The 24,856-nt window shown below is 40.6% G+C and overlaps 2 protein-coding genes across 2 annotated transcripts; both read left to right on the top strand.

Annotated features, from left to right (window-relative positions):
* The first annotated feature begins 571 nt into the window (after positions 1-571).
* Positions 572-6,631, top strand: ip6k2b (inositol hexakisphosphate kinase 2b). Its single transcript, XM_032514410.1, has 5 exons — positions 572-1,180; positions 3,959-4,190; positions 4,295-4,455; positions 5,044-5,219; positions 5,315-6,631. Exons 1-5 carry the CDS (start codon positions 967-969, stop codon positions 5,969-5,971), a joined length of 1,440 nt encoding a protein of 479 aa, XP_032370301.1. The 5' UTR covers positions 572-966; the 3' UTR covers positions 5,972-6,631.
* An 11,973-nt stretch (positions 6,632-18,604) lies between these two features.
* sec61a1a (SEC61 translocon subunit alpha 1a) lies at positions 18,605-24,176 on the top strand. Its single transcript, XM_032514414.1, has 12 exons — positions 18,605-18,782; positions 19,406-19,473; positions 19,581-19,646; positions 20,021-20,099; positions 20,189-20,320; positions 20,413-20,522; positions 20,761-20,914; positions 21,021-21,181; positions 21,312-21,509; positions 21,597-21,788; positions 21,875-21,951; positions 23,041-24,176. The coding sequence occupies exons 1-12, from the start codon at positions 18,776-18,778 to the stop codon at positions 23,225-23,227; spliced, it is 1,431 nt and encodes a 476-aa protein (XP_032370305.1). The 5' UTR covers positions 18,605-18,775; the 3' UTR covers positions 23,228-24,176.
* Positions 24,177-24,856: the final 680 nt, after the last annotated feature.

Genomic DNA, 24,856 nt, shown 5'->3' with positions numbered 1-24,856 from the left:
TTGTGCCACTGGTGTAAAACAAATGCCTCTCAATTATGTCATAACCATACAAGATATGTATTACTTGTATTTATGTTAAAAATGTACACAGGTTAACACATTTAAATTGACTTGATATTTGACATCCACTACAAGTAGGCCTACATGCCACCCAAACATACCCTTTCATTATGCACCTCTTTTATTGCTAAGGCCTGAAAAAGCAAGTCGAAATTGTGTGATGAAACAGAAATGCCATTTTAAATCACTTGTCGTGGCTTGCTTCCACTGATATTTGCAAGAATACAATATAACTTAAATGCAACCTGCAGTCTGTCTTCAAAGTAACAAGAACAATGCAATTCGCAAGTATATTAATACAAATGGCCACAGTGCTGTGTTTTTGTGTCTAGTAATTTTCCTGTTCACCCCTCCCCCCTGTTTTCTCTCCTTCCTCTTTGTTTGCTCGATCTGCTTGATCCTCTCCTTGGTGCCTTGTCTCCTCCCAGCGACAGCTGCGGCTCTGTGATTGGCTGGTTGTGAGGAGAGGCGGAACTTGCTGGCTGTTTCTGCTGTTTTCCTGGTTTAAGTATCAGCTCTGCCGTCACCGTCAGTTTCGGTAACAGCCAGGCGGGGAAGACAACGGAAACGGACGTCGCTTGAAAACGTTTTAAGCAGCTTGGCCGCTGCATAAGTAGCTTTTTATTACACGTACACACACGGAGATTATCCAGCCCAGCGGAGGAGTTTTATAATTGTGTCCCTTGTAAAGGAAAAGAAAGGGAATACGGGGGATTTGTTGTGTCCTCTGTCCTTCCTGTTCAACCCTTTGTTTTTCCACTGCTGTGCTTGAGCAGGCGACCAGTAGCGCCCCCGCGCGAGCGAACAAAGAATAGCTTGAGGATAGGGAGCCAAACGAGCGGCCGAGCCTCTTGCCTCCCGAGCAACGTGGGCCCCCCCAGCTCATTTGTCCGATGCGGAGTGAGGATGAGTCCCGCTCTGGAAGCCCTTATGCAGGCCGACGGGACTCCATATCCCGGAAAAGGGGTGATGCTTGAGCCATTCGTGCACCAAGTGGGAGGCCACTCTTGTGTGTTACGATTTGGGGAACAAACAATATGCAAACCCCTCATCCCCCGGGAGCACCAGTTCTACAAGAGCCTCCCTCCCGAGATGAGGAAGTTCACCCCTCAGTATAAAGGTAAGACCCCCCCCCCCCACCCCAAATCGGCTGCAGCCTAAGTGTCAAGCTATGCATGATGTTGTATTGGCACATCCTAGTTTCTACCATTTCTGTCTTTTCCTTATCTTTGTGCTAACATTGTCGGTAGCAACCTTTAATAATAGGCCTACATTACAAAAAGATCGGTTATTATTTTGCTTTTGGTAAAGTATGGTTGTGGATTGATGTAAAGGCTCAAAGAACATGGCGTACACAACATACTGCAATATGTTAAACTATATTTCTAGATTTCTTTTGTCAGTGACCACATAATATGACTTGTGGACAGTCTCATGTTGAAGCAATTTCACCACAGCCGGTTAAGTAGCATCCAGACTGAAGGCCTGACTAGGACAAGTAGCCAGGCCTTTCAGTGCCGTGCCTGGCTTTTATGACGCCTCCGGTTTCAGGATTAGAAATATTTCCACAGAGGGATCAAAAATAAATGGGACAGATCACCAGTGAAGTAATGCACAAGTCATTTGAGGAGCCATCCGGATCTGGTTTCAGGTCCGTCACAGAAACATGGACACGAATACACATTTCATCTACACACATGGAAATGGAATTTAATGTTCCTTTGGTTGTGTCCAGTTCTAGTCAGGCTATCACTAGACCAAGCTCAATCTTGCTGCAGGGCGAAATCAAATCGCCAGCAGATCGGTCCGGGTTTACACATATCGTCCTGAAATACTGTCGGCGTATCTGGCCCCTGAGTAATGCAGCATGGGACTATAAAAAGACCCAGGGGAAGGAATGGGGTTTTTGGAGAGTCGATGGTAGAGGACTTCTGGGGCTAGTAAAACTATTCTCTTTTTTATTTCACACAGTGTTGTTTGTGTTTTTAAAGAACATAGTCAATTCTGGTATCCATTAGCTTGGCTTAGAGATAAAGACATTTAAAAGGAAATGTCAGGGACACCTTGCAGTGGCCTGTAATCAGAAGAAATCCATAGATGTAGACAAGTTGGAGAGATACTTTTAAAGCCCTGAGACATCAGTAACATGTCAAGAACATTGTTTGTATTGGTTATAAAGCATGAGGACGGTTTAGAGGATTTAAATTCCAAGATACGGACATAAAAGCCAGATAGACAAACCAGAACCTTTGAACCTAATAACACAATAGTCAATGAAAATTATCTGCATCTCTTTCAAACCCCTGCTGTTATATTACGGCCAATTTATGATATTGGGCCAAGACAATATTAACTGAGGCACCAGTTTCACAAATTCATGAGTCGCCCTTGTGAATAAAGTCAGAGAGACTCATAAGTTCCCACACTTTGAGTTGGTATGATGATGATGATAAAATTGCATCTGAGTGGAAGACACAGTCCATAAGGTCAAACACTGGGCCTCCTGCAGGATGGTGATGTCAGTGCACATGACGTCAGCCAGGCCACATGCTGCAGAAAAAGCAGATACTGGGTCCTCTGGCCCATCGTTTAACATGCAATAACACTCCAGTGCATTCTATGCATTGGCCCTGTTTGGTTAGGTTGGTGTCATAGTAAATGGCTATGGCTATTCACTGGCTGTTTTTTAATGTAAAGACTATTACTACTTGTATTGTGGGATGTAAAATTTATCATGTATTGACTCGGATGCAGCGTCCATATCTTAGCCACTTTCTATCACAATCATTTTTCCCACAGCCACATCCCTCCTTCCTGTTTGTGCTTTATCTGTATCAGCTGCTGCAGCTGTGATGTTTATTCTGCCCCCCCCCCCCAGCACACACAGGCCCTTTTAGGGACTTCTACTAAGAGCTGGAGGTCTACAACTGCCTTTTTTGTAGGTCTTGTTTTAAATTAACATTGCCATTACGGGACACTTGTTTCTTTGATCATTAAAAGAGGATTCTAGAAACATCTGTTCCAGCCCACCTCCCCTCTCTGGATTGTTTTTGAAATTGTAAAACTGTGGTTGATGTTCACCTCTTAACAAACTGCAAAGACATCTTCAAATGTTTTAATTTTATCATTTAAGGCCTGTCTTATGAACTGTATGGATGTCGCTGAGTCATGGGAGTGTACTGCTTATCTGTAATGTGGTTGGCAACCCTTCTCTGTTACCTATTTGGCCATTGTTTGATATGTTTTTGAATGTGGAAAGAGAGAGCTGTACTTTATTTTCTCATGTCATTGCAGACTGCCTGAAACTCTGTATAATGACTCATTGTGGATGATATATATGAGGATGCTTAGCAATTGCTTAATAAATGTCCTGCTCAGTTTGACACATTTCAGCCTTGTGTGGTATTTTGTCTCTTTTTTAATGAGTCATAAAAACACTGTTTTTGTTCTGACATATGGTGTTCTATGTTGTGTGGTGTGTGTTCGTTGTGTGTTGTCTGGTGTGTGTGTGTGTGTGTGTGTGTGTGTGTGTGTGTGTGTGTGTGTGTGTGTGTGTGTGTGTGTGTGTGTGTGTGTGTGTGTTGTGTGTGTGTGTGTGTGTGTGTGTGTGTGTGTGTGTGTGTTTTGTGTGTGGTGGTGTGTGTGTGTGTGTGTGTGTGTGTGTGTGTGTGTGTGTGTGTGTGTGTGTGTGTGTGTGTGTGTGCGTGTGTTTGTAATGGTGTGTTGTGGTGTGTGTGTTGTGTGTGTGTGTGTGTTTTGTGTGTTAAGTGGGTGTTCTATGATGGATAAATGATTATCTAAGATGACACCCATATTTAAATGATTACCATAATTAATTTACTTTAACATTCAGTACTCATAACCAGTCTCTGGTGCACCTTTTTCCCCCCTCTCTCAGGTGTAGTGTCAGTAAGTTTTGAAGAGGATGAGGAAGGGAACCTGTGCCTCATCGCCTACCCCCTCCACAGCGAATCAGGAGACCTGGAAAACAAAGATCCCTCAGCAGACTGTGAGCCCAAGAGCAAGATGCTGAAGTGGAGCAACAAGAAACAGTCCTCGTCGCTTCTGGACAATGACAACTACAGCAAAGAAAGAGCTCAACACAGCCGAAAAGAAGACAAGATCCTGAGGTGACCATGCATGCACTTTAATGCTTTCATAAACAACAAGACTAGTCATAAATACATTCTGTATCACCAAAGCTGACATATTTCCTGCGTTTTCACTTTTGCAGTTATAATCGTGAGGAGATGCAGAAGCAGGCAGAGGTTCTCTTCTTCAGCCTGGAAAAAAGCAACGTGGTGCCACAGATCAAGCACAACCCCTGGACTCTCAAATGTCACCAGCAGCACTTGCAAAGGATGAAGGAGAATGCAAAGCACCGTAACCAATACAGTATCCTTTCATTGATTAACATCTGTTATTGGGCGTCTGTGTCCAGTGAAGTAGACAGATCTGTCTTAGGCCTAGTCCACATGTACACAGGTATAAAAGCGTAGCCTTTTCCATGCGTTTTGGCCGATCAGAATCAGAAAAGCCAAAATAAGTTCACTTAAGTGGAATTTGCCGTGGTGAATGGTGCAAACAAAAAACGACCAGGGGGAAGACTTTTAGAAACACCTGTGTTTTTGCGTATAAATGGAAACGGGTGTTGTCTTGTAACGTCACAGTGTGCACCGTTATCTCCTTTTGTGAGGCGTCACAAATGAGGTGGCATTTCCTGCAATGGCAGACATGGTCAAGATAGTACTGGTAGTAGCACAAGTTTTTTATGTTTACATAACAAATGTACAGTTACTATTTCATTACATTGTGGAGCTGCAGTGTCAGAATGCTCTACAGAGGTCACTGCTACATACAGCACTTAAATTGTGTTTCTGTGTTTTCATGCAGAGATTTTTCTAAACATGGTAATATAAGCATGGATACGCTGTGTTAGTTTACAGGTCTTTTGTTGTGTGATCCTTGACCCCCCTTTCACAGAATTTATTCTTTTGGAGAACCTGACATGGCGCTACACAGTACCATGTGTCTTAGACTTAAAGATGGGAACTCGCCAACATGGGGATGATGCATCAGAGGAAAAGAAAGCTCATCAGATACGGAAGTGCCAACAGAGCACATCTGCCACTATTGGAGTGCGACTTTGTGGCATGCAGGTACGGTAGAGATGCAACACAACTTCTTTGCGTTGTAGTGTTTTTTATATTGGTCACATGTGGAGCTGTAGTGCTGATGTTTGTGTGACCTGCAGGTTTACCAGTCGGACTCGAGCCAGCTAATGTTTATGAACAAATACCATGGCCGTAAGCTGACTCTTGCAGGCTTCAAGGAGGCACTCTACCAGTTCTTTCACAACGGGCGTTGCCTACGGCGAGAGTTGCTGTCTCCAGTGCTGCGCAAGCTCCGGGAAATGCAAGCTGCCCTGGAGGCCTGCGAGTCGTACCGCTTCTACTCCAGCTCCCTGCTCATCATCTATGATGGAGACCCTCCCAGGACTCCTACTAGACCTAGACACCGTGGTGGGGAAGAAGGTGATGAGGATGAGCCATCTGATGATGAAGAAGACGAGGAAGAGGAAGGGGCCTTTGGTTTCCCTCGTTCCTCCTCAGCCGGTGGCAGTTCTAGTGTGGCTGGAGGGAGCAGCAACAGTGGCAGCAGTCGCTCCTCCCACAGCCCAGGAGAGGCCAGCAGCCCCGTGGTGGACGTGCGCATGATTGACTTTGCTCACACCACCTGTCGGCACTATGGAGAGGACAGTGTGGTCCATGAAGGCCAGGACAGTGGTTTCATTTTTGGTCTCCAGAACCTGATTACCATCATTTCCCAGGTAGAGGATCACAGTACTGACTGGGAGGACTGGAGCCAACATGATCTAAATGTCAAGCATGGGAAGAGCTCAGTGAGCTGAAAACCTGCTCCTCCAAGGTGCATCGTCCTTACGCCTACATGGGGGTCTGACCCTCCTCTGGCTGGAGGGAACCTCAGACACCTCGGGCTCAGAGGAGAGTCTGGTCATTCCTCCGCTCTCCCTCATCTGCCACAGGACAGGGCTGTCTGTGCACTGACTTGCACTTTTGTCTTTCTGGGACTGCTCCTTTTCTTTGTTATACATGGTAGGAGAAATGTTGTATAAGAGTGCAGGCTCTCAACAAAGTAACCCTGACTCCTGAAAGCACCATTTAGGTCTAAAAAAGGGTTTTGTTTTTTCCAAACATTGTTTTCCCTTTTTTTTTGCCTAAAAAATTGAAAAACTTTTTGAAAAGGGTAAATTTATTTTTCGTCACTGCCCCTTTTTTTTCTTTTTCCCTCCTCAACTCTTTCCCTGAAACTTTGACAAAACAAAGAAAAAATTATATTGTTTTAAAAAAAACCTAGCTACAAAAAACTATAAAAAGACAAATTTTTCTGAAGGATTTTTTAAAAAAAGAAAAAAAAAAAAGGGAAAACCCGCTACTTCCTTTCCACCACTCAAATCTGTTCTGATACCGACCTTGATTTATTTTATTATTGCAAGAGCTAAAAGCTTTTGTTCCCTTGGGGTTAACATTGTCTTAAAAAAAAAAGGCATTCATTTGGGGAAAAAAGGCCTACTGTCCCATTGTTTTTTAATTTTAAATGTGTAAAGTTTGGAAAAAGGGACAGGAAATGGGGGGAAGGGGGGAAAAGTAAATGTTGCGAGCAGGATGCGGATACCAGTTTTTGAGGAAAAAATTTTTTTTTTTGGGGGGGCTCTTTCTTTGCTTCAGGGGGGCCTGGGCCTCTTTAAATCAAAATAAAACAAAAACTAGAGGGTGCTGGGGTTGTCGGGGGACTTCTGCCAATGCCATGCCCTATCTCGCAATGAAAACCAAAGCAAAAAATCATTTGTGTTCCCCCTTTTTTATTTTGTCTTCGTAAAAAAGGTAAGGGTTTTTTCCTTTTGGGCCCAAAAACCCCCTTTTAATCAATTTTTCCAAAAAATGGGAAAATGTATTTTTTTCCGAAATTCTGCTAAAAACCCCCAAACCTAACAAACTAAAGGGGGAAAAAAAAACCCAAAACCTTTTTGGCAGAAATTAATCCCTTGAAGTTAGGTTTTTTTTTTTTTTAACGCCCAAAAACGTATTCAAATCCCAACCAAATGAACAAAACAGAATTTAATAATTTGTATTTTAAACCCTTTACGGGGTTTTTCCTTTTCCCCCTCAACCCTGCCTGTTTTTTCGGCCCTTTTGTTACAAAGTAATTTTTTAGCCAAAGCACCCGGAATTGTTTTTCTTCTTCTTTAAAAAACTAAAACTTTAAATTAAATGCCTCGGCGTAAATTTCATCTGGATTTTGGGGGTTTTGTTTTTTTTTTAACTTTTTTTGTGTTTTCCATAATTATGGGTTTTTTTGCATACATATTGCAACTTTTAGTGTTCTTTGGAGTCTAACAAAAATTTTTGGGGAAAGGGCCCGCCAATGAAAAAACCCCTTTTAAACTTTGGGTTTTTAAAATTTTTTGAATGTTAAAATGTAAAATTGTCTCTTTTTAAAAAAAAAGATATTGTTAATCGTAGCTTAATCCATCCACAGAAAAGTCTCTGCCAGGGGAACAGGCTTTCCTCATTCAAGCTGTTTCCTTATTTGCACAAATATACTTAAAACAGCGAGAAAAGCAAGATTGCAAACCTCAAGTTGCATGTGTTATCAGAGTAAAGGGTTTTTATTTTTTAAGCAGTTTTTTTGGAGTTTTGGCCCGGTTTCCTTCAGCAGTTTACTTTGGGGGACTGATCGACCACGGCTCAGATTTTAAAATTCCTATGAAAAATTTTTTAGTACAGGGTTTAAAAAAGCGGAAGCATTGCAAGGCCCTTCTACAAGCACCAGGGTCCGAATCAAAAAACCCCGAGACCGTATTTTTTTGATACTTCCGCATCTGAACGGCATAGTGAAAATTAGTCATTTCAATCGGCTTTCCAGCACCCGGGAAAAAACCCACTAAGGGGGGGAAAACCCGGGGGGAAAAATGGGTGGGTGGAAAGTATGCTTACAATTCTTTCCTTTTCACAACTTGGATCCCGTTCAATGAAGGGTTTGGGGTTTTGGTGAATTTTTAAAGGGGTTGGTGATTGTAATAAAGTACAGATCCGCTCTTAACCCCCGGGTGAACATTTTCCCCCAGAAAAAGGGGGGGGTTGGTTTAAAAAAATACTGGAGGTTTTTTCGGTTTTGCAATGACACTTTTTTGTCCAAAGTTTTGGGAAATTTGGACACATTGTTCTGACTGATGATGCCCAGTAAAGAAACTGCAGGTGAGGGCCTGGAACCATGCCCAAATCATAAATCATCATTACAGCCACAGTTCACTTTAGAAGAAACCGACTGATTTAGAGTCTCTAAATGACCCACATAGCCATGCTTTGTGTGCATTATTAAGACACAAGATTATTCCTGTACATATCTGCCCCAAAGAACTACACAATATTAAATCTTTTTTTATCTAAAATCAAACTAACCTTTCTTGTTATCTGCTACCTGCAACAAAACAGATTTAACTAAATATGTCTTTTTACGTCCTATGCCATGAAGTCAAGCTTGGTCAAATGGTTTTAATAGTGAAGCCCAAACATATATATTTAACTTGGGAAAGAAACAGTAATTTGTCCTCTGTGTATTTTCTTAACAAACATTTCTTAACTTGATTTGCAATTGTTTTTGTCTTCTTTTTTTTATTAATCAGCTGGGTTGCTTGTGTCTGTGTTGTATTTATGTGGACATGCTGGTGTGGATAGACAGTTGCCTTGGTGACTGAACTGACTAGTAACAGTAATCCATTACCATGGAAACAGCACTGATATTTTTAGCATCAGTGCACCACAAAATGTAAGGGTGGCTTTGCCTTTTTGCTCATCTAAAAAATATTAATATAACCTGAATAAACGACCTGGCTGCAATAGAACTGAAAAAAGCCAATGTCAGCTGTAAGAGTAAAATGAAATGTTACCTTACAGTCAAAGGATCCTTTGGTTTTCACTGGATTGCTTACTGCAATTTAAAAATCTTGCAAGAAAACAGCACAGTGTTTTACATACAGGTTTACTGTAAATGCGATCAAATTGGATCAAAGTAGTGGTTTTTCAATGTAGCACACAGGTAAGTGGGAGTTATAGGATGATTGTAATTACTCTTACTGCAAATATGCACAGCTATTTGGAGTACACAGGGAGATGTGTGTGTGTGTGTGTGTGTGTGTGTGTGTCGAAACATGGTGGTGTCTAAGCACATTGTATGACGTAATCGTCACAGAGCAAACTTTATGGATATTCTCATCTGATTGCCATTCAACAAATAAAGCTTCTCGGCCTGATGGCTTTAAAATGCATTCTGTTTAAAGACATTATCTTGTGCTGCAAACGAGAAGCCACTTCTCTGTGAAACAACCTAGTGAAACAGGATGTGAAAAAAGCACACTCCCAGCGGCAACAAAAGAGAAGTGGATGTCAGCTTAAAATAGCACAGACAAGAGCAAAGTTGCTGTAGGGAATATAAGTGATCACTGTTCTACGGATACTACGTAAGTTTGGAAATGTATGAGTCCAAAAACCAAGGTTTCTTTAGATTCTCATGGGAATATCTTATGAAAAAGTGGATGAATATAGATTTTTTACTCATGTTTTTGGATTTACAGTAATCTAAAGCCTTTCTGGAAACATGTAAATGCAACAATAAAAGACATTATTGGATATGTTATTCCAAAAAAACTGTGCTTTTATGTATTTATACTTATAGAGGTCATACAGAGAGCCACAGGAAATACTTTTGACAGAAAATGGAAAAAGTGCATCATTTACATGAAAAATGATGCTTAACAAGTAACAGTTTTAATATGGAATAACTGGTAAACAGAATGTATGTCTGTATATACACACACACACACAGGTAAGGACCACACACAACATGCCATTAGAACACTTGCTCACACTAGAACATAGTGTCACAGAATATTATGCAACCCTCCATGAACTCTGGTCAACAGAGTGCTCAGATAACAGCACGGCCACTAGGAAGAATGAAATGATAGTTGATTAGTAGGAAGATTTATGATACTATGACACTGAACACACTGTGCTCTGTGCTTCCAGTTGTTGGCTCATTTTTATATCAGGCCAGTTGTATCACAGCTGTATCTCTACAGCGGTAGTAACCATGCTGACACTATCTTAATGTCTTATCACCTCTTTAACCTTTATCCCTGCCGGCATAACTGCTCTGTGACAAGTTATATATATCTATATAGATGTATATAGATATCTCTCTCTCTCTCTCTATATATATATATATATATATATATATATATATATGTATATATATATATATATATATATATATATATACAGTGGTCTGCAAAAGTTTGGGCAACCTTGTTAATTTCCATGATTTTCCTTCATAAATCGTTGGTTCTTAGGATAAAAAAAATCAGTTGAATATATCACATAGGAGACAAACACAGTGATATTTGAGAAGTGAAACGAAGTTTATACCATTTACAGGAAGTGTGCAATAATTGTTTAAACAAAATTAGGCATGTGCATAAATTTGGCCACTGTTGTCATTTTACTGATTTCAAAATCTTTAGAACCAATTATTGGAACTCAAAATTGGTTTGGGAAGCTCAGTGACCCTTGACCTACATACACAGGTGAACCCAATTATGAGAGTATTTAAGGGGGGGCAATTGTAAGTTTCCCTCCTCTGTGAATCTTCTCTGAAGAGTAGCGACATGGGAGTCTCAAAAGAACTGTCACATGAACTGAAAACAAAGATTGTTCACCATCATGAATTAGGGGAAGGATACCGAAAGCTGTCTAAGAGATATCAGTTGTCTGTTTCAACAGTTAGGAACATAGTCAGGAAATGGAAGACCCCAGGCACAGTTCAAGTTAAGGCTCGAAGTGGCAGACCAAGGAAAATCACGGATAAACAGAAGCGAGGAATGGTTAGAACAGTCAAAGTCAACCCACAGGCCAGCACCAAAGACATACAACATGATCTTGCTGCAGATGGAGTCATTGTGCATCGTACAACTATTGCGCGCACTTTACACAAGGAGATGGTGTACGCAAGAGTGATGCGTAGGAAGCCTTTTCTCCGCCCACATCACAAACAAAGCCGCTTGAGGTATGCTAAAGCACATTTGGACAAGCCGGCTTCCTTTTGGAATAAGGTGCTGTGGACTGATGAAACTAAAATTGAGTTATTTGGACATAACAAGGGGCGTCATGCATGGAGGAAAAACAACACAGCATTCCTAGAAAAACACCTGCTGCCTACAGTAAAATTTGGTGGTGGTTCCATCCTGCTGTGGGCCTGTGTGGCCAGTGCAGGGACTGGGAATCTTGTTAAAGTTGAGGGACGCATGGATTCCACCAAATATCAGCAGATTCTGGAGACCAAGGTCCAGGAATCAGTGACAAGGCTGGAGAGGAACAAGTACAACGTTCTGGAATGGCCATCTCAGTCCCCAGACCTGAATATTATTGAAAATCTGTGGTGTGACTCAAAGAGAGCTGTCCATGCTCGGAAACCATCAAACCTGAATGAATTAGAGGTGTTTTGTAGAGAGGAATGGTCCAAAATACCTCCAACCAGAATCCAGACTCTCATAGGAAGCTATAGGAAGCGTTTAGAAGCTGTTATTTCTGCAAAAGGGGGATCTACTAAATATTGAGTTATTTTTTCTGATTGTGGTGCCCAAATTTATGCACATGCCTAATTTTGTTTAAACAATTATTGCACACTTCCTGTAAATGGTATAAACTTCGTTTCACTTCTCAAATATCACTGTGTTTGTCTCCTATGTGATATATTTAACTGATTTTTTTTATCCTAAGAACCAACGATTTATGAAGGAAAATCATGGAAATTAACAAGGTTGCCTAAACTTTTGCAGACCACTGTATGTATATATAATATATATATATATATATATAAACTCCCGGGCCTCTGGTAGAGGACCTGAGCTTGAGGATGACACATACCACCCTACAAGGGGTGAGAGGGGGATTTCTTTTTTAGATAGATAGATAGATAGATAGATAGATAGATAGATCAACCAAATGAGAGCTGGAATTTTACAATAGATCCCCTCAGTGGAGTCAGACTGTTTTGTTTCATTTCCACCAGCTGCCATCAGGGCTTGTATCAGGCCTTCAACAGCTGCAAATCCACAAGAGTCTGTTGTCTCATTTCAGATATTTGTACAGAGGATAAATGCAGTGAGAGGTGGACCCAAATGATGCAAGAGTAATATATGTGCCCCAACAATTAACTACATCACAAAGTCACTTTGATCTTTCCTCTCTTTCAATCGTGAGCATAAAAAGGTAGTAAGTACTTAAAGGGGCTGTACTTGATGTTTTTTAGGGAAAAAGGTGTTGTGGAATCACCTCTACATGGCTCTCAGAGACTGTTCCCTTATTTGTCAGGTACCGATACTCTTTCACAGCAATCAGCATCAGATACCGACGAGCTGTCACGGCCCTACAGGCGCCATATACTGACTAACAAGGCCCTCACATCCACCAACATACAGGCAGGCAGGCAGGCAGGTCGTGCCGGCTATCAAAACAATGAACAGCAAAACTCGCTTTTCAACTCACACAGAGGGAGTGTGATTCAATTTCTGCTCAGGAGCCCATAAGTCCACTATATCTTTACATGTTAAATAGTTATTTATTGCTACTAGTTGTTTACTGTAATGTTCTGAATATTAAGGGCAGACCCTTCAATGGTACCGCAGTACAAATGCATGGAAGCATCCACGTTTATTATGTTTCTCCACTAAATTATTTAGAGTTTTCCCCTAATTAGTCACCTGTCTGTATGTAACTTGGGGTTATATATCCAGTTTGATGACATTTAAGTCAGTCAACAGAAGGACTGCAGTGAGAGGTATCCGGAAGAAAAGAAGACTGATGTGTGTTATGCTGACACCTCACACTTTGCCTCATTTTGACATCTGTCAAACTCATATAAACACCGACATTTCAGCGCACACATTCTCCCTGCAGCAACCGCAGTCAAGTGTGTGAGTTTATGTGTTTAAAATAACCCAGATAGGACAAGACACCCAGAGAAGGCTATAAGTGTATGCTTCATAATCTGGAGTAATCTGGATTAAACCTAATGACTGCAGTCCAATTAAGGACAGTTAACTCTTGCAGGGTTATGTTGTGGCTTGTCACTCGCACCACATTCTCAGTCGAATTGTTTTGGTTCTCTGCTCTTTTAAACATGGCTGCATTAATCCTCTGCACATACATTTTCCACTTCATACATGCCGTGACACCAGACTCTTCCCCTGAAGTAACTGCAGTGCCCATAGATGGATTAAATTGAGTGAGTGTGTCTGTATGTCTGTGGAGGAGGTGTAGGCAGGATGTTTCAATAAAACATCCTCTGTAGCTGGATACTTTATACTTACTGTACTCAGTACTACAGTAGTGAACACAGACAACGGTTTTATGTCATGTTGGCTCATTTGTTTCTCTTGAAGGAATTTTTCAGCAGGTCTTGCTTTTACAAGACAAATAAAGTGTTCTTCCTTGCGTGTTGAATTGTTTAGAGTGATGCTTTAGAAATATTTCATCTATTTTGTTCAGATGGTGTTGAACACTTCTGTTGGCAGTCTATAAAGTTTTATTGCAAAACTTTTTGATATTTATGAACGTCCGTCACATTCAAACCATTGCCAAATGAGTTAATACCAAGCTAATTAAGACCGTCAGCTCCACACATCTCTCTGTGTATTCTCAGCATGGCTATGTTAAGACGATTGTGGTGTCCAGTGACTTTCCCATGCAGAAACTTGAGTAAAGATAATTACCTTTTCTGAAGAGTCCATCATGTTTTTTTAATTCTCCTTGTCCTCCTTGGTTACAAGCAACTATGGGAAGGGGGCATGGGGGTAGTGCGCGGTTATCGTTCGTTCGTTTGTTCGTTCGTTCATGTTTACTGTCCCCATGAGGAAATTATGTTGCAGTAAAATCACATGACATGGTATTTAAAACAACATTAGGACAGGCAAGACAAGGAAGAAGAGAAACCATAACATGTATACATTGCCACTCATGACATAGACCAAAGCACTATGGGGGAGGGGACAGGGTTCCAGACCAGCTGGGAGAAAGGAAAAATAAAACTAAATAAACCAAATGTACCTATTATCGTACAGAACCTTCATTATTAAGGAGTTTGACGGCCTGTGGAACAAAGGAAAGGTTATGGAAGGCTTGTTTCATGTGGACCCGCTGACAGATTAGTTGTCATTGCTTAGAATTCCTCATTGCGGCGGCAGAAACTACACAACGTAGCTTATGGATGTATTTATTGACATTTTGCAATAACTAAGATTTCACTGTCACATATTCTAAGCATGGACGTTATCACCAACAAACAATGGGCCATTTTAGACACTTAGCAATTCAGTTAGTTAAAACAAGAGACTTCACTTCTTTGCTGGGGTCATTTGGCTGTCATGGCTGTTTACATTAGGAGCATAGATTACAGAGAACATGTAAACAGGTTACATAAAACATGCACATTGAAGCTGCACTGAGCACAGCTGTAAAAATGAGATTAGCAAGATGGCAAAAGCAAAAACAGCAAACGTCTCCCCGTTGTACACCTCTAATGAAGGTGCTAAGATTTTCAAAGTGGTTTCTCCAACTAAGACAAGACACGTCATTTTTTTGTATCCCCCTCACTCCTTCCTCTCTGTCTAAAGTATACAGACAGCAACATCTGTTTTAGCCACGAGAACACTGTGTCTCTAGGGATGAAAATGTCTTACGTTGGTCAATACTAAGATATCTCAGTTATTAGATGGATTTTCTACAGGCATTAATGGTTCCCAGATAACACGGCTGTCTGATTTTGGTGTTCCCTTTAATTTTCCCGTAGCACCAACAGGAGATGTTTGATGGATTAGCATTAAATTTGGACAGAGCATGTCCCCCTCGGGATTTAATAACTGAGCAATTGACTTTTCGTCCAGCGCAATCATCAGATCAAAATTTGATTTAATTAAAATGTATTTAGTTCATAACCCAAAACCTGCTGAACTAAGGACATTTCCCTCAGTCTCAGCTGTTTAGTGATAATTATCAAATGTTAGCATGATAACATGCTAAACTAAAACATGGTAAACATTACATCTACTAAACACAGCATGCAAATTGTCATTGTGAGCATGTTCACATAATGACGTTAGCATTTATCTTAAAGCACCACTGTGCCTAAATACACTGTCACAAACCAAATGAATAGTTGTTGACTCTGAGCTTTGTTGTGTTTTGGCTCTCTAATCCTAATGATTTGTATATAAATGACACAACTGGAGAATAACAAGTCCTGGCTTTACTTTGAATGACCTTTCCTCCCTATTTAAACGAACTGGACATGGTTATGTAAAGCTGAAGAGCCAAGCTTCATTAACCCTTGAATGCTGTGTGAGAAAATATCTGCAGGGAGGAGTTAGGAGTCATTGATCTGTAGATGTTTATGCAACCTAGTGCATGAGGTCGAGGACACAATGTTCTGCTTTCTGCTGGTTCACATTAAATCCACCAGTTAAAATAACACCAACCTTAACCCCTGACCTCTTATACAACAGATATACTGTTTGAATGTTGGAGTGTGATGGAGCATAGCAGTCACCAAGAATCAGAACTTCACAGTGTAGCTGGTCAACAGTGAGCAACCAGCAAAAACAAGTAGTCATTAAAAGGATTTTTCAAGAGGAGAAAGTATAGGCAGAGAGGTCTAACAAGTTTCTGTTGACTGACCACCCGTGTTTTTTTCAGAGAGGCAGTAGACAGACAACAAGTAAAGCGGGATAGGACAGCTGAGCAGGGAGTGACTCGCTCTGCTCAGTCTCATGGTGATCTTGTGACTCCATACACCCACCCTTGTGTGGATACATCCACTGTTACCCCTTCCCCTCCCAAGAACCTTATGGACAATCCAGGGAGTATTGTCATGTCACTATAAACATCAGATTGTGGCCTTTCCAAAGCCCCCATTCAGTGCTATGCTTGCATGGGAGGAATATTACATGACCCACACACACACTTGTGTGGGAAACAAATACAACATCTGTAGCAGTACAGAACCCCCTCTTTTGTTGTCAATGTAGGAATTTTTCTTAGATCTTTGTGTTCTATAAGCCATTGTGTTTTTTGTTTATTGTCTCTTATATTTCTATTTTTTTACCTCAATGCTGTCCAGTGGCAGTGATATATTGTTAAAAAGCCAAATTGAACTCAAGGGTCAAGCACTTTTTTCCCTCTGAATTAAAGTTCAACATCTTGCACATGTAAGGTACCTAGGTTGCAGCCTAGGTCAGCCTGTGCATTAATCCACCCATGCCCCTGTCCCAGTAATCTTCCAGCGTGATAATCTGCTTTACGCACACATGGATGTACATGAAACAAAACAATTTAAACACACAAAACAGTCCAAATTATAGGTGAACGTGGGCCTTTTGACCTCATTGATGGAAACAGAGAGGGACTGTGTGTGGTGAGTGACCTGGTTTAGAGTGTTAGCTGGTGTACAGAACAAGAGAGTGAAACACTTGTCCCTCGCATCAGAGGAGGGCAAACTCTCCGGGACAAAACAAAGGAGATGAATGTGAGAAAGAAGGCAGGGGAGTAAAAGCATTGAGGACTTGAACATTCCTTCAAGTTACAGCAAAATGAAAGACTCTTATGTAACACGTAACATGTGACCGTATGCATACCTGCAAAGAGAAGTAATGTGTTAAGAGTGTGTAAGCTTGAGATACACACAAATGTGGCTGTCATTAATTCTGGCATGGCTTAAAGTTCAGAGATTGCGGGAAATATGTTATGTCTACTGACTTCAACTGATCAATACATACTAACTGTGAGTCAATTCTGTTCAGTATTCACTGCTTAAGTGAATATTGCAATTACACCTTTACTGTCAACATATAATCTTTTCTATAGTACATGAAAGGGTGGCAATATATCTTAACCAGAGAGCAAACAAGCATAACTTTTTTTAATGTGGTTTCTATAAAAATGGCATGTGGCATCTTTCCTACCAAACTATGTTTATATTGAATATGTCTTCCACCACCACTGAACATCAGGGAGTTTCTGAAGAGGATGCAGAGACTTGTACACTGACCTCAGCACACCTGGGTCCTGCAATGTGAACCGAATGAAGAGCCTCTCTGCCAACAGACAAAGCCTTAGATAAGGGTTTTATTTTGTTGGACGAGCCTCTCCCTTATCTTTTCCCTTGTGCCCCAACACTCTTGGCACTCTCTTATCAGGAATGGCTCTGAAAGACTGAGCGCTTCCTCTGCTACACTGTTTGTGCTGTACTCCGCTCTCATTTATGTAAGAGATGTTTCACCAAATTTTTTACAACGTCCTGTTGACTGATACTTCATCATCGTTAACTGCATTCTGCAAAGAAACAAACAAACAAACAAACAAAAGCAAAAGAAAAGAAAAGAAAGAAAGAAAGAAAGAAAGAAAATCTTCACAATATAAATCCATTTCAAATAAAGTCTAAACTAGGGCATTTATTGACATTGTGAAGTGTTGTTGTTTTGTCAATCCCTGTGTGTGTGTGTGTGTGTGTGTGTGTGTGTGTGTGTGTGTGTGTGTGTGTGTGTGTGTGAGAGAGACTTTTGTTGACAGTCAGCCTGGTTTTAGAAAGCTGTCTCAAACTGTCTTCACCAGCCTGCATTTCCTGTACTAATTATTTTCAGGCCACTGCTGCTCTCTGGTGGAGACATGCAATGTATTCATTCAGGTAGCGATTGTGGAATGGTAACATCTACTGGTCACAGTGCGTTTGCTGCCCGAAGCCAAAAAGACAGCTCCTTAAAGAGATGGTTAAGGTGGAAACATTTAAATAATTTGGCAGCTCTTTGCTCCTTTCCCTTTATCCATTATTTTTTTAACAGTGGCAAAAAAGTTGTCAGATTCTCCACTTAAGCAAAAGTATATATATTGTGTCAAACATTATTATTCAAGTTAGAGTAAGTAAGTATTATCAGCAAAAATATAAAAAGTAAAAGTGCTAATAATAATAATAATGATATATAATGGAAAGATTGATACAAATTCATTCAAATCAATGAATAAAATATACAGTATGTAAAGCACTTTGAATTGCCCTGTGAAATGTGCTATACAAACAAAGCGGCCTTGCCTTGCCTTGCCTGATTGCCTTGCTATAAACTGCTGCTCAACAGTGTGGTTCCTGAAAAATGCAAGAAATTGACTTGGAAGACGTATCTCTAAAAAGTATTTTAGAAATAGGGTCAAGCGGGAGGGGAAAAAGTTGTTTTTTCGACTTTTTAAAGGACACTGGGCTGTATGGTGCTAGTTCCATAGACAGTTAAATAAGTTCTAGTTTCAGAGATGGCAGCAATGCCCATTTTTTGATGCCGGCTGCCGTAAAGGAAGTGGTTTCTGAAGTAAAAACAAAAAAGTGGGCGGTCAGTGTTGAGCTCTGCGTAATTGCGTGGTTGGCATCTACGTTGTTCTTCGTGTCTGTAACGTTAGTGGTGACGTGTCTCTAAACGGTCCCCTCCTTCTTCTCCTCCTCCTCTTCCTCCTCCTCCTTCTCGTCAGTCAGTAGTGAGATTTTGTGTCTGCTTAGATTTTCACAGAAAAGGAGCACGTAGGTGGACAGTTCGGACATCATGGGCAGTGAGTATGACTTTGTCACATGATTGTACGAGACTGATATCTAGAGTCTGGGTAGCAGTACACTAAATACAGTTTTAACAACTTAGTAAGCTAACCTAACGCTATTAGCGCTGGCACTGATAGCAGGCTAGCTTATGTTGCTAGCTAACGTTAGCTAGCTGGCACTTGATTTTGTACTATTCGGATACTTTTGTAATGATAGATGGTGGGTGAAATTAAACAGTTAATCTGTTGTTTTGTAAGAGGGATTTTGATTTGTAGTGAGATCTTAGAAAACCTACAGTGGTTATTGTGGGCAGGAAACGTCTTCTTAGCTAACGTGGTAGCCGCTCATTCAAAGACATTGACAGTCTAGTGATGACGACGCATAACACAGCCGATGTAATCTTGAGCCTGTTGTTCCTTAAACATCTGCCTAACGCTGAGAAACATGTAGCAGTGACGATGTAAAGGTGGAAAAATAGCTCGCAATACAAAATGCCTGATTTCATCATTAAATCTGTTTAGTATAGGTAATTGAAGTCTGTATTGAGTCCGCCCACCATTCACTGCCACGTCCCAGTGGTGACCAGTTTATTATTCCCAATTTACTCACATAAATACTAATGTTTTCTTTTTTCCAGTCAAATTTTTGGAGGTGATAAAGCCATTCTGTGCAGTGCTGCCAGAGATCCAAAAACCTGAAAGAAAGGTATGTAACAAGCTCATATTATTAGTACATTTGGCAATCAGAAAATCCCTATTTGGCTTGCTTTAGCTATTTGTTATAAATCTTACTTTATTGGTTTTGTCCAACAGATCCAGTTCAGAGAGAAAGTATTATGGACTGCCATCACTCTCTTCATCTTCCTGGTTTGTTGCCAGGTAAGTGTCACAATTAATTACTGTCAGATATTAGTTGTTCACCAACTACTCTAAATGAAAGTGTTAATCAATATGTTTTAATTTGTAACATTTTGCACATTTGGAGAGGAAAAAACAAAAATCTGCACTACAATCTCATGCAGTCACTTTATTAATATCAATTTGGTCTTCTTGAAGGGCCATCAAAGGCCTGAGGACAAAAATATTATAAATGAAATCAGAACGCCTGGTCCCAGTGTGCGCTATTTTTTTTTTTTTTATCCAACACACCTGTCAATAATAGTTTTTGGTGTGAAAGAACTTTTGTAGTAAACGTTTTGTAAAGTCATCACTAAAAAAAATAATCTAATTGTCTCTGTACTGTGTTCCCACAGATCCCCCTCTTTGGCATCATGTCTTCAGACTCTGCAGATCCATTCTACTGGATGAGAGTAATTCTGGCCTCAAACAGAGGTATTTGTCCATTGTTAATAATATTATAAAAGAGGAAATGTGCGTCTGCTCTCCTGCTGGTATACCCTAACTTGAACATCTCCCTCCAGGTACCTTGATGGAGCTAGGTATCTCACCTATCGTCACCTCAGGCCTGATCATGCAGCTGCTTGCTGGAGCGAAGATCATTGAGGTTGGAGACACACCAAAGGACAGAGCCCTCTTCAATGGAGCTCAGAAATGTGAGTAAACTCTCATCAGGTTGTAATTTGTGAATATATGGTTAGAATTTATAAGTAGATTGTCTGTCTAACCCCTGTTAATGTTTTTTCAGTATTTGGAATGATCATCACCATTGGACAGTCCATCGTATACGTGATGACCGGCATGTATGGAGATCCCTCAGAGATGGGTGCAGGAATCTGTCTGCTTATCATCATTCAGGTGAGAACAGGAACTGTATTTAAGTTCAGTTAAGGGGGGGGGGGGGTCAGGTCAGACATAGTCAGAATTAACAACCAAGACTCTGCAAAGACGTGCATTTATTACAAAGTGAAACAGTTTCACATGACGGCCTTGAGTCTCTAAATTGTAATTTCCCCTTGTGGGATTAATAAAGTATACATTATTATTATTACTGAGTGCTTTTTCATCTGACTGCATCTGTTGTGTTCTTCCACAGCTGTTTGTGGCTGGCTTGATTGTGCTGCTGCTGGATGAGTTGCTCCAAAAGGGCTATGGTCTTGGTTCAGGGATCTCGCTGTTCATTGCTACCAACATCTGTGAGACGATTGTTTGGAAGGCCTTCAGCCCCACGACTGTCAACACTGGAAGAGGTAAGAAACCACAACGTGGTCAGTGGATGTGTGATTTTGATCAATTCATTTAAATCCTATGCACTTTGCAGGACTTTGTCTCATACTTGTGACTTGCTGTTTCCAGGTACAGAGTTCGAGGGAGCAATCATTGCGCTTTTCCATCTGCTGGCCACTCGTACTGACAAAGTGCGTGCCTTGAGAGAGGCCTTCTACAGACAGAACCTGCCCAACCTCATGAACCTCATCGCCACAGTATTTGTCTTTGCTGTAGTGATATACTTTCAGGTGGCTGGCCTTTTCTTAACATGCAGCTTTTCTCAAAGTTTAAAATAGTAATAATAGTGCCAATAGACAAGATAATGAAGTTAGAGAATGTAAACAGTTTGAATGCTCACCCATTCACCTCTTCTCACAGGGATTCAGGGTTGATCTGCCCATCAAGTCAGCTCGCTACCGTGGCCAGTACAACACCTACCCCATCAAGCTCTTCTACACCTCTAACATCCCCATCATCCTGCAGTCTGCCTTGGTCTCCAACTTGTACGTTATCTCCCAGATGCTTTCCACACGCTTCAGTGGCAACTTCCTGGTTAATCTGCTCGGCACTTGGTCTGTAAGTACACATTTAAACACACCGTTCCAGATGTTTGTCCTTTTTCTGCTTTTTTTTTTTAAAGTCTGTATTCTTTTATGTCTGTAGGACGCGACGTCAGGTGGTCCAGCCCGTGCCTACCCTGTAGGCGGACTATGTTATTTCCTCTCTCCCCCTGAGTCATTTGGCTCTGTTCTCGAAGACCCAGTCCATGCAGTCATCTACATTGCCTTCATGCTTGGATCATGTGCCTTTTTCTCCAAGACCTGGATTGAAGTCTCAGGCTCCTCTGCCAAAGATGTAAGTTGTAACCACTTTCAGGCAGGTGGTGTTCTATGTTTCCTTCAGAAAATGTTTTTAAAGCTCTGTTCTTCATTTTCATCCAGGTTGCAAAACAGCTGAAGGAGCAGCAGATGGTGATGAGGGGACACAGAGAAACATCAATGGTCCACGAACTGAACAGGTAAAATCTAAATCCATTTGTATTTACATACCTCATCAGCCACATAAACCACACATTGAAGAAGGTTATTAGTTAGAATAGTTATAAGCCCTCATCATGGATTTGCCTTATTTAATTTTTTTGTCACTTTTTAAATCAAATAACTACCATCTTACAATCAAAGCACATTCATATTATTTGCATTAGTGTCGCCTCCCTGTTTCTTTGTCTTTCTTTGTAATAAGATTTTATGTTCTTGGAATTGCTTCCATCTAAGCAAAGAAGTTTAGTAATCTTGTTAAAGAGTGCAAAATGTCAATCATCAAGCTACACTAAACAAAATAAAAGTAGGGCAGCAGTTCAAGAATGTTACTACTTTTCTTTTTGCTAAAGTTTTCCTCAGTTGGGTGTGAACCTAATAATAATAATAATAATAATAATAATAATGCAATGCTTAAAGGAATAGTTTAACATTTTGGAAAAATACACTCATTAACTTTTTCCAGGCTAGCGGTTTCCCCCATTTCCAGTCTTAATGCTAAACTAACTAACTGTTGTCATATATTTGTTGGACAAAGAGTGGTGTCAACGTTCTCCTCTAACTCTTGGCAAGAAAGCAATACTTGTTAACACGGCTGTGGCTCAGTGGTAGAGCGGTTGCCTGCCAATCCGAAGGTTGGTGGTTCGATCCCCGCCCCTGCAGTCATTGTCGAAGTGTCCTTGGGCAAGACACTGAACCCCGAGTTGCTCCCGGTGCTGCGCATCGGAGTGTGAATGTGTGTGAATGTTTATCTGATGAGCAGGTGGCACCTTGTACGGCAGCCCCGGCCACAGTGTATGAATGTGTGTGAATGGTGAATGTTCCCTGTAGATGTAAAAGCGCTTTGAGCAGTTGTTAAGACTGGAAAAGCGCTATATAAATACAGCACATTTACATTTACATTTACTTGTATTTCTCTAAATTTCAAACTTTTCATCAATCGCTACTCCACAATCATGATGAATGTATTTGAATAACTACCATTTTTGCTACTTAGCATATCTGCTGAAACCAAAACGTGAAATTCTGTGTATGAATATCCATCTCAATCTCCCTGCTTTGTGTTCTAGGTACATTCCTACTGCTGCTGCCTTTGGTGGACTGTGTATCGGTGGTTTATCAGTAATGGCTGACTTTCTCGGAGCCATTGGCTCTGGCACTGGTATCCTGCTGGCCGTCACCATCATCTATCAATACTTTGAGATCTTTGTGAAAGAACAAAGCGAAATGGGCAGCATGGGGGCCTTGCTCTTCTAGAAAAGCCAATATCCTCCCACCTTCAACCAACTTTTATTAAGATCACCAACTTTGCATTTATTTGACATCTATGTGAAGCTCCTACATCGTCAGCTCTCCACTTTCAGGATGTCTTAGGAATCTTCAGGAATCTCAGCTGAAATGGGACTTTGTGATATGGTGGGGCTATACAGCTTGCTGCTCCCACTGTGTATCTTCCAAAGTAAAACAAAGACCGGCATTTCAGATGTATTTCATCAGATTTTCCAACTGACTCAAGTTTATAGCTCCCTAAGATTCATTTGTGTATGAGATGAAGGGAGTTTAGCCCTTTCTTCAGACTGACCGTAGAGTGCTTCAGTGTGCAGGCATACTCTACACGGATAATGGGGGTCAACTCCCTGCTGTGTGCAGAAATGCACTCGATGTTCTGCTTGGTGTTATCTTAGTTTTTACTTTTACCTTTTATTTTATTTTCTGTCAACCTGCCATTTATCTGAAGGTGTGGAATACAAGCTGAACTGTCAAATGCTGAGTCAAGTACTGTCATTTTCCTGATTTATGACCCTGTGCTAATTTATTTAAACAGGGTCTTGTAAGAAGAGGAATGGGCGCTCACATTGGGGTCCATTTGTCAAAAATATTGTGCAACTTATTTTTGTCATCTGATGAACCATTCAAAAAAAGGGTCCTTGCTGTTTTAATGTATGGCATTCCCAGGGAGCGGCAGTATTAACCTTCACATGTCAGATTCTTTTGTTTTTTAATTGTCTGCTCTTAGCATACATGCGTTAATTGCTTTTCAACACCTGAAAAAAAATTATGATTTTCTGTACATAGGCCATGCATTGAATAACTTTAAATTTCTCTAAGTGTAAGATAAAGTCTTTTGAATATGTAAAAATAAATGGATTTCAGAACAAACTTATAGAAAACATTCTCAATAAAACCTTTTTGTGGAAAAAGACAATCTTTTGACTTTTCTACTTGTCTGAAGTGTCCCAGGTGAATTTTGAAGCTGCTTTAAAGACATTAGGGATGTAACGGTAAACCCCATTAGACATGTTGACGATAACAATTACCGTCTTCATTTAAATATAATTATTGTCACGGTGTGGAAACCGTGTGTTTAATCCTTCCCAGCGTCTCTAACTCTTTTCGACCGATCGTTTTCTATGTGATTGATTTTTAGCAAATATCTTCACTAAGTGTGAAAACGACATCTGGGTGTTATTATGGCAATTTTCTTATTCTAAGATCCTACCCCTTAAATGGAAAAATATGAGAAAAAAAATTGTATAAAACGATTAGGAAAGTAGTATTTATTGCAGGGTTGTATTGTAAGTTTTTTTTAAAGTGTAAAATAAATGGACTCTAGCTAATAGGAGGACACATTTCATATTTCCCTTCTTTTCTATTGTATTTTAACTGCGAAATAGAATATACATTAAATGTAATCAAAATGTTAGAGCGAAATCGAGCGCATCAAAATGTATAATTTTCTTGAAACCCCCTTGCCTGTGTGAAATTACAAGCATGATTTTGTTGAACTGTTGGAGTCAGCAATGCGCCCCGGAGGGTCTGTGCTACCGGAAACCGAAAAGGAGAAGATGCTTAGCCGGTTGATGCTAGATCGGATCCGCTAGGCGC

Source organism: Etheostoma spectabile, chromosome 4 (assembly GCF_008692095.1).
Source record: "Etheostoma spectabile isolate EspeVRDwgs_2016 chromosome 4, UIUC_Espe_1.0, whole genome shotgun sequence".
Lineage (NCBI taxonomy): Eukaryota > Metazoa > Chordata > Actinopteri > Perciformes > Percidae > Etheostoma > Etheostoma spectabile.
Note: the sequence above shows the minus strand (reverse complement) of the source record. Positions and strands in the feature narration are given on the sequence as shown.

Coding starts and splice junctions, on each gene's coding strand:
- ip6k2b (XM_032514410.1), top strand. CDS start 967: ATGAGTCCCGCTCTGGAAGCCCTTATGCAGGCCGACGGGACTCCATAT. Junction 1,181..3,958: donor GTTCACCCCTCAGTATAAAG/GTAAGACCCCCC, acceptor CCCCTCTCTCAG/GTGTAGTGTCAGTAAGTTTT. Junction 5,220..5,314: donor TGCGACTTTGTGGCATGCAG/GTACGGTAGAGA, acceptor TGTGACCTGCAG/GTTTACCAGTCGGACTCGAG.
- sec61a1a (XM_032514414.1), top strand. Junction 19,474..19,580: donor TCCAAAAACCTGAAAGAAAG/GTATGTAACAAG, acceptor TTTGTCCAACAG/ATCCAGTTCAGAGAGAAAGT. Junction 20,915..21,020: donor GACTGTCAACACTGGAAGAG/GTAAGAAACCAC, acceptor TGCTGTTTCCAG/GTACAGAGTTCGAGGGAGCA.